Source organism: Podarcis bocagei (assembly GCF_964188305.1).
Source record: "Podarcis bocagei genome assembly, chromosome: 8".
Lineage (NCBI taxonomy): Eukaryota > Metazoa > Chordata > Lepidosauria > Squamata > Lacertidae > Podarcis > Podarcis bocagei.
Window position 1 is genome coordinate 89,797,577 of NC_138133.1, and position 10,256 is coordinate 89,807,832.

Sequence of the window (10,256 nt, forward strand, 5' to 3'; positions counted from 1 at the left end):
CTGTGCAAACCAGTGTTGTCTGGGAATGACCTGAGGCTTTTTGGGGGGGCCAAATGGAGGAGAAGACTCATCAGCCGCTTTGTCGAGGGACTGGGGAGGAGAAGATGGTGCCTCGCAGCACCAAAAAGGGGCGAGAGGTTTCTGGGCAGGTGGAGAGAACTCCACACTCTGCAATACCAAGCAAGAAGTCAGGAATTTTAGCATTCAGGGCAATGAACCAGGTGAGCAAGCTCTTCCGCGATGCTTCCGTGGGGTGGCGTTTGCTGTCCACAATGGGATTCTTGATCTCGAACAAGGGAAAGGGGAGCGACATTTGACAGTTTTGGATAGGAGAACTGTGACCTTTGCTCCGCAGAGCCTCCTCACAAGAGGGACTGGAAGATGTAGAAGAAACTGGCCAGGACGCCCACGGCCGTCAGCAGGCCGCTGGTTTTGACACTGGTGGCCCCGCTGATATTGCAGAGGGAATGGCTGCAACACTTGGTCGAAACACTCGTCAGGCCTGTGTCAATGAAGTTCTCCGTGCAGGTAGGAGTGCATCTCTTGCTAAGCTGGTACACGGCGTTCTTGCCTGGAGGACAGGAATGAAAGGGGGTGATTATACACGGGTAGGTAAAAGGTAAGGGACGCGGTTGGCGCTGTGGTTTAAACCACAGAGCCTGGGACTTGCCGATCAGAAGGTCGGCGGTTCAAATCCCCGCAACAGGGGGAGTTCCCGTTGCTCGGTCTTTCCACGCCCAGCAAAATGTCTGGAGACCATCGTTAAAATAAAGACCGTGAGGATGCTCCCTGAGTTTTAAGTCACGACATTTCAAACTGTCGTTTGGGGATTTTATTTGCTTATTTGGCGCGTGGCGCTGTGGGTTAAACCACAGAGCCTAGGACTTGCCGATCAGAAGGTCGGCAGTTCAAATCCCCACGACAGGGTGAGCTCCCGTTGCTTGGTCCCTGCTCCTGCCCACCTAGCAGTTCGAAAGCACGTCAAAGTGCAAGTACATAAATAGGTACCACTCCGGCAGGAAGGTAAACGGCGTTTCCGTGTGCTGCTCTGGTTCGCCAGAAGCGGCTTAGTCATGCTGGCCACATGACCCGGAAGCTGTACGCCGGCTCCCTTGGCCAATAAAGCAAGATGAGCGCTGCAACCCCAGATTCGGCCACAACTGGACCTAATGGTCAGGGGTCCCCTTTTACTAGGTAAAAGGTAAAGGACCCCTGGACGGTTAAGTCCACTCAAAGACAACTAGGGGGTTGCAGTGCTCATCTCGCTTTCAGGCCAAGGGAGCCGATGTTTGTCCACAGACAGCTTTCCGGGTCATGTGGCCAGCAGGACTAAAACGCTTCTGGCACAACAGGACACCGTGATGGAAACCAGAGCGCACAGAAACCCCGTTTACCTTCCCGCCGCAGCAGTACCTATTAATCTACTTGCGCTGGTGTGCTTTCAAACTGCTAGGTTTGCAGGAGCTAGGACAGAGCAATGGGAGCTGGGTTTGGAGCTTGCAGATGGGCTATAGGTGACAGCTAGCTTTCTTTCTTTTTGGTTATAATTTTTATTAGTTTTCCAATTACAATAATCCAATAATAGCCTCATTATAACATTGCCAGATTATAATACAATTCCTAATACAAATCATACAAATGCCAAATTATATAATTTAGGTCCCCCCCCCCCCCGCATGCTAGAATTGATGGTTTGATTATTTACTTTGTTTCTGCGTTCCAAAATCTTAATGATTTCACTTACATTCCAGTCATCATCATCATCATCATTTATTTACACCCCACCCATCTGGCTGGGTTTCCCCAGCCACTCTGGGCGGCTTCCAACAAAATATTAAAATACAGTAGTCCGTCAAACATTAAAAGCTTCCCTAAACAGGACTGCCTTCAGATGTCTTCTAAATGTCTGGTAAATGTTGTTCTCTTTGACATCTGGTGGGAGGGTGTTAGTAATCCCTTATGCAACAGCTGCAATATACAGTGGTACCTCGGGTTAAGAACTTAATTCGTTCTGGAAGTCTGTTCTTAACCTGAAACTGTTCTTAACCTGAAGCACCACTTTAGCTCATGGGCCTCCTGCTGTCGCTGTGCCGCCGCCGCACAATTTCTGTTCTCATCCTGAAGCAAAGATCTTAACCCAAGGTAATATTTTAGCAGAGTCTGTAACCTGAAGCGTATGTAACCTGAAGCATATGTAACCCGAGGTACCACTGTATATAACTTCTATTTGTGTTAACACATTCAACAATTTATAAGTGAAGACCTCATACTATATCATTGTTCTTCTTGTGTGTGACATTTATTCTGTCCCTATTCTTTCTTCCTGTCTTTGTAAAATGTTGTGGCTGTGTTTTCTCGGTTGCTGCTGCTATCCGTCATGCCTTGAGTGGAGCTGGTATACCAATGTTGTTACAAAAAAATCCTCCCTCCCTCAGTCCCCTGCTCTTTGTTTTTTGCAACTTTAACAATAGCTGCAAACGCCACTCTGTCCCAGTCAGTAACCTGTTTTCTCCCTTTTTTCACCCAGCCTAGGAAGAAGAGTGATCTGTCATAACTGCCAGTGCCCTTGGCTAGCGACCTTGCGGGATAGGGCTTCACCTCACGCTCAGCAACTGTAGCTTCAGAGAGAATATAATAAAGGTTTGCTACCTACCCGATCCTGAAGTGGAAGTGATGGTGGTACAGAACTGGTCCTGTTCTGCACACTTAACTGCCTTCATACAGTTCCAGTTGGAAGGCTCGTTTTCACACCTGTAGCAAAAAAAGGCGTGGGCTGTGCGGAAAGAAAAGAGAGAAGCAAATGTCAAGCAAAGGCATCTCTCTCCCAGGTGAACGTCAATCAACGTTTGTCTCAGTCTGGCTGTGACCTTCAAGGCTGTGAGCACCTTGGGGCAAAGCAACACGCCTTGGAGCAGGGAGCGAGGAACACTTTGCTCTTCCAGATACTGTTTCACCTCAACTCCCATCAGTCCCAGCCAGCGTAGTCATAGGTCAGAGATAGCAGGAGCTGTCATTCAACATCTGGAAGACCACAGGTTCCACATTGGCACCTTAGAGGTATGGATACCTCCAAAATTAACTGAGAGATCCTCATCGGATAGAATGCCCAGGTGTTTTTCTCAAGGTCCCATGGAGAAGTGGTTGCTCCCACATTCTGAATCCTGAGGTTCACCCAAACCAGAGGATGAAGATCTTCCAGAGACCAAATTCAGACTGTTCTATTGGGGCAGGTGTTTCCTGGTTAGAGGACTGTTTGAATATTATTATGGTAAAGGACTCCTAACAGTTAAGTCCAGTCGCAAACGACTCTGGGGTTGCGGCGCTCATCTTGCTTTACAGGCCGAGTGAGCCGGCATTTGTCCACAGACAGTTTTCCTGGGTCATGTGGCCAGCAGGACTAAACCGCTTCTGGCACAACGGAACACTGAAACCAGAGCAGCGCATGGAAATGCCGTTTACCTTCCCGCCGGAGGGGAACCTATTTATCTACTTGCACTTTTTTTGCATGCTTTCGAACTGCTAGGTTGGCAGGAGCTGGGACAAAGCAACAGGAGCTCATCCCGTCGCAGGGATTCGAACCGCCGACCTTCTGATCAGCAAGCTCAGTGGTTTAGACCAGTGTTCCCCAACCTTGGGCCTCCAGCTGTTTTTGGACTACAATTCCCATCATCCTTGACCACTGGTCTTGCTAGCGAGGGATGATGGGAGTTGTAGTCCAAAAACAGCTGGAGGCCCAAGGTTGGGGAACACTGGTTTAGACCACAGTGATTATGACTTTTATAATTTGTACCCCACCCATCTGACTGGGTTGCCCCATAAGGAGCAGGATTTTTACTTCTAACACAAGGGCACCCCCAAACAGAGCTGGACTGGCTTAACACATTTTGAAGTAAGTAGCGCAAAGCACATTTCCTTCTAAGAAGGAGGTTCTGAATGAGGCTATTAAGACCAGAGTTTACCTCTGAGCAGCCATGAAAACAACAACACACTAAGAAGCATCAATGAGAAAGCAGGTCAACTGCTTGCATTATTATTATTATTCTTTTATAATTCATACCCCACCCATCTGGCAACCTAAGGCCCGGGGGCCGGATCCAGCCCAATCGCCTTCTCAATCCAGCCCACGGACGGTCTGGGAATCGGTGTGTTTTTACATGAGTAGAATGTGTGCTTTTATTTAAAATGCATCTCTGGGTAATAATAATAATAATAATAATAATAATAATAATAATAATAATAATAATTTATTATTTGTACCCCGCCCATCTGGCTGGGTTTCCCCAGCCACTCTGGGTGGCTTCCAACAAAACACTAAAATACAATAACCTATTAAACATTAAAAGCTTCCCTAAACAGGGCTGCCTTTAGATGTCTTTTAAAGGTTGGTAGTTATTTTTCTCTTTGACATCTGGTAGGAGGGTGTTCCACAGGGCGGGTGACACCACCGAGAAGGCCCTCTGCCTGGTTTCCTGTAACTTGGCTTCTTGCAGCAAGGGAACCGCCAGAAGGCCATCAGGGCTGGACCTCAGTGTCCAGGCAGAATGATGGAGGTGGAGACGCTCCTTCAGGTTATTTGTGGGGAATAAGAATTTGTTTATTCCCCCCCCCAAAAAAAAATATAGTCTGGCCCACCACATGGTCTGAGAGACGGTAGACTGGCTCACGGCTGGAAAAGGTTGCTGACCCCTGAGCTAGAAGGTGGTAGACTCTCCTTCCTTTTTCAACAGAGGTTGTGTGGTCACCTGTCAGGGATTCTTTCGCTGGTATTCCCGCATTGCAGGGGGTTGGACTAGATGACCCATTGGGTCCCAAGTCTACGATTCTGGGATTCCTCCAGCCACCAGCCTTAGAGGTGTACATTGTAGGGTTCTATGCAATGCGCTGTGGAAATCTAGATGCATAGATAAGGACCTTGTTGACATTCTGCTCTGCACATCTCCAAAGCCTTCATTAAGCGCAAATTACGGCATGGGCGTTGCAACCTCTTGGTGGTAAGATGCCAAGCAATTTGGCAAACAGACAGCCTACTGAGATGCCCTCAAGGCAGAGCAGTTTCACTGGCAACACCTCTGTTGCTGGGACTTGCACACAACACACCTCCTAGCAAAAGAGCAGGACTAGGAGACAAAAAAGGGTTGGGGGATGTTTCCTTAGTCAGGAAAAATGACAGTAATAATTTTAATAGTTTTATTACTTATACCCCACCCATCTGGCTGGGTAAAGTGATCCATTAATTTGCAACCTAGCCAAGATTCTGCTGAAATACAAAATGGCCAGTGTTGAATTGACTTGCAAATGGAAATATTTGACTTCTGAAGGCTTCCAATCATTATTATAATAGGGCAGGTGTGGGGGATTCCCTGGTCCTGAATGGGGTAACTGTGCCCCTGAAGGACCAGGTGCGCATCCTGGGAGTCATTTTGGACTCACAGCTGTCCATGGAGGTGCAGGTTAATTCTGTGTCCAGGGCAGCTGTCTACCAGCTCCATCTGGTACGCAGGATGAGACCCTCTCTGCCCGCGGACTGTCTCACCAGAGTGGTGCATGCTCTAGTTATCTCCCGCTTGGACTACTGCAACGTGCTCTAAATGGGGCTACCTTTGAAGGCGACCCAGAAACTGCAATTAATCCAGAATGCGGCAGCTAGACTTGTGACTGGGAGTGGCCGCCGGGACCACATAACACCAGTTCTGAGAGATCTTCATTGGCTCCCAGTACGTTTCCGAGCACAATTCAAAGTGTTGGTGCTGACCTTGAAAGCCCTAAACGGCCTCGGTCCAGTATACCTGAAGGAGCGTCTCCACCCCCATCGTTCAGCCCGGACACTGAAGTCCAGCGTCGAGGACCTTTGGCGGTTCCCTCCCTGTGAGAAGTGAGGTTACAGGGAACCAGGCAGAGGGCCTTCTCGGTAGTGGCGCCCACCCTGTGGAACACCCTCCCTTCAGATGTGAAGGAAATATGTAGCTATCCTATCTTTAAAAGACATCTGAAGGCAGCCCTGTTTAGGGAAGTTTTTAATATTTAACGCTGTATTGTTTTTAATACTTGATTGGGAGCCGCCCAGAGTGGCTGGGGAGACTCAGCCAGATGGGCGGGGTATAAATAATAAATTATTGTTATTATTATTATTATTATATTATAATAGCAATAATGATTATAAGAATTATAATAATAAAGCAAAGCAGGCTTTTCCAGTCTGATGCCTTCCTGATGTTTTGTACTATGTCTATCATCAGCCCCACCCAGCACAAAGGCTGCTCTACGCACCCAGCGAACGACCGCAGAAAAGTAGGAGACAAACAGGCCAGGCCGCTCCCACAAAGCACACTTCATTGCATATTTATTCTCAAGTATTGCCATGTTCACAGAGCAAGGTTCTGCCCACCTCAATTCCCACAGGATTACAGCTCTCGGTTTGTAATTCTTTCTGGCTTTTATTAAAATGTACGGGGCAACCTGCCACCTAGACCTTATCTCGCACCGCCCTGCAGCTGAAGGATTCTGTGAGAAGTTGCGATGGACCAAGGAAGCCAAATCCGAGTGAGGACAGGAAACTTTGCCTTCATTCTGAATAGGCTTCCTGGTGACAGCTTGTAAGCAATGTGGTGGACGTCACAAAGCCAAATATGACCAATGGTTTGTTTCACAGCCCTGTGCCCCTGACATGTTGGCAAAATGGAGGGGCGGTTTTTCTTTTTCGTTTTCTAAATATGTTTTCATTGATTTTCCAATATCATTCCAATAACAGCCTCATTATATCCAGCCTCATTATATAACAGCCTCAATTTTATCCAGTTAATACAATTATTAATGCCAATTATTCAAATGTCAAATTATACAGTTTAATTTGTATTAAACTCTCCATGTGCTAGATTTGATGGCTTCGTTCTTCTACATTTTTTCTGCCTTCCAAATAATTCCATTACATTCCATTCAGATATAATAATCCCTTATATAACAGCTCCAATCTTGTGGTTTCATTTGTGTTGGTATATTAGGTAATTTATAAAGTTTCAAGTGAGGAACTCTAAGTGTAATCCTTATTCTTTCCTGCATGTGATAGTTCCCACGCCCATGATATTTTCCTATCCATATATGATGTTATAGCCTTCATTCCTACAACTGGTGATGGTTCCCGACACGCCTCGAGAGAAGCAGTTATCTCACAGTTTCCAGAGTCACTGCATTGCTTCATCCCATGATTTGGCTCCCAGTAAACAAGCCATCTTCGCCATTTCTCCAGCCTAGAAATAATGGTCTGAATCCAGACTTCACGTAGCTTCTATTCCTGCAGCTGATAGACTCCTTTCTTCCCTGCCACTGATTTATGGTCAATTATCCTTATCTTAAAAAGCATTCTTTTGTGGATAACAGATGTTAGGGAAAACTTTGCTCCATATTTTCAAAGCGTAATGTTTTCCCCCCTTCTCTCTCAGTTCCTTTCTCTCACACACGCAGTTCCAGTTTTCTTAAATATTTATATTCCAATTTCTTCTATCCTCGCTTTTACAGATGTGGGGGTTTTTAACTTGCATTCCTGGGAGGGTTGCCATATCATAAATGTAGAGAAAAACTTTAATATAAGCAAGCCGTGTGCCCCTCATTTCTTTCACCGAATGAAATCCCCTCTCAAGCCAAACCTTTAAAATCCTTGTAGCTGGGTTGTTTTCGCAGTTTCTTATCTCATCATCTCTATCACATGCCTGTGGTTTACTCCAATTTTAAAAACCCAATTAGTAGGATAACCTGTGCTTCCAGGAATGGGATCAGGGGGTCGCGGCAGCCAGAGTGTTCCATGCACCCAGTGCCTTTGTCTGTACTCGCATGCCATGGGGAAGCGAGTGCCGGACAGCCAAACAAAGGGGGAGAGCCAGATTCCTCTTGCAACCAAAGAGAAAGGCAGAAAATGCAATTCCCTCATCATTATCTGATTATCTCTGTCTGTCTGTCTCCTGCGGCATTGGGAGAGGGGTCCACCCCCTGGCGCACAGGAAACAGGAAGCCCAGAGGGGCAGTTTTTCAACCCAAATCTCTTCCTTTGTTTACTGTTTGTTTGGTTTCAATCTAGTCCCCTCGTGTGTCCCCACCCCTTCCCAGCTATAGTCTTACAATCCTATTGGATTGTAATTTGGAGGATGGGACCTCAAATATTTTTTAAAATAAATTTTTATTAGAAATTTGAACAAAACATATTATCCAAAAATATCACATCCCTAATTTTCCCCATTTTCCTCCTAAAGGGCCCAGCATGAAGGCTCCTGAAGGGCCCAGAATAAAAGCTATGCATGTCTTGAGAAATTTCATTCTCCTGTGCAACTTTTCGGCACACTGTGCAAAATGCGTGCCGTTCAACATCCACAGACAGAGAGCCATACCTGTATGTGAATTGTCCACCCTTACAATCTTTCTGATGCAAAAAACCTGCAGGGTGGCTGGAACGCCTAGGCAGATTGTTCATATACACAGCTTTCCGTACACTAATGTCAGATCACGTAACATGTTCTATGCGCAGGAGCAGGGGAGAGCATGACGGTGCATTAGGCAGATACTTGTTCCTGCCACAGGTACACCTTGTGTATCTGAAGCGTGTCTGGGTGAGCCAACCTTTCTTAGGAAACTTTTCTGCAGGGATAAGAATCTTACAACATTCAGCTGGGCTAGGGACAACCTAAACCTGCTTTTCTGTTATTTAATCCAATAGTCTATTGCATATCTTTTGTTTGAGTGGGATGTGGTCGCTTCTTCTCCCATCACCTTTTAGACGTTTCTGAAAGGCTACTCACACAAGCCTTCATTCACACAGTCCCTTCCACCTTCCCTCATCTGACTTGCCCTCTCTAAACCCTCCACCATCAGACAGACGGGACGAAAAAAGAGGAAACAAAACTTCTTTGCACCAATGCTTAATTAATTTCTACAATTCCACTGGCCAAATGGAACCCCCAGAGTTAGCGCAGTATACCTCAAGATGCCGTTGGCTGAGGTGGGACAACAGCTGTTGCCTTCGTGCCCTCTTTCCTGAAAACATCTGGCTGGGAACTAACAGAAACAGGATGATAGATCAAATGGATCATAGATATGAGCCAGCAGGGCTCCTCTTATACATTCATAAATCTTCAATAAAAACCTCTCCATGGTGTTAGAAACTTAGGTGTGGGGTTTTTAATGGGGCATTTAGTATTAAACACTAGTCACTGGTCTGAGCATCATATTAGAGTCCCCCTTTTAGATTGCAGAATTGTAGAGTTGGAAGGACCACGAGGATTATCTAGTCATCTAGGATCGTGCCCTGCAATGCTTCCACCCAGTGTGGGGCTCAAACCCACAGCCCTGAGATTATAATGCTCTGATGCTTACATCTTATGCTAGATGACTAGATAGTGCTTCGCATCCATCCCAACCCTACAGTCTTGCGATTCTATGAGTCTCCAAGTCTCCCGTCCTTTTCTGCAGCTCTTTTCCTAAGCAAAGGTGAGAAATGTGCCTTACCTTTTCCGGCGCATAAGATCGCCACCAGCAAGGCAACCAGCAGAGTCTTCATCTTTGCAGTGATCTGTGGAACTGTATCCCAGACTGCTGGCCACTAGGGTTATATACACCCCTGAGGTGTTTGACTTTTGTTGCCATGGTCACCATAATTTTAGGGTTCAAGAAGCTGAGGACGGGGAGGGACACACTTGGCTGAGGAATGAGCATAGGAGTTGGTCCATGTGGGAATGGGTGTGGGCCTGTGAGATCACCAAAGGCAATTCATCATTATGCAGGAGAGAGAGAAAGAGAGGGAGGAGTTCACATGTAGGTGACAACCTCAAAGGGGAGAGGCTTCAGGTCTGGAGCAGGAGATCTGCCTGCAGAAGATCCCTGGAAACTCTCAGTGGTAGATGTTCTTTTTTCTTCTTCATTTTTTTTTATTAATTTTCCAAATTTAACACAACACAAAATAACAAACAAACAAATAAAAAAACATACATACATTCAAAGCTTCTTACAGTTAAAAATCCAAATTGCATTCCATTATTGGGTGACTTCCTCAAATCCTTCCTAACTGATTTTCATTAAATCTCATTTTAGCAACTTTCCAATATCCTCTTTCTAATAAAATTAACTTGTTCAAATTACTAACTTCCTTTCTTTTCACAATATTCTCAATCCATCATCTTACACCATTCAACATAATTTAATCCTAAACCAAATGTAGTACTTGCAAGTATTTCCACTAATGTTATATTCTTATATTTTACTAAATATTCCTTAAA

At 45.7% G+C, this 10,256-nt stretch overlaps 1 protein-coding gene across 1 annotated transcript; it reads right to left on the reverse strand.

Moving 5' to 3' along the window:
* Positions 1-23: 23 nt before the first annotated feature.
* On the reverse strand, positions 24-9,650 carry LOC308593074 (lymphocyte antigen 6E-like). The gene is made up of 3 exons (XM_081205303.1): positions 9,490-9,650; positions 2,654-2,773; positions 24-571 (listed from the first exon to the last, which is right to left on the reverse strand). The coding sequence occupies exons 1-3, from the start codon at positions 9,539-9,541 to the stop codon at positions 363-365; spliced, it is 381 nt and encodes a 126-aa protein (XP_081061429.1). The 5' UTR covers positions 9,542-9,650; the 3' UTR covers positions 24-362.
* Between the last annotated feature and the right edge of the window lie 606 nt (positions 9,651-10,256).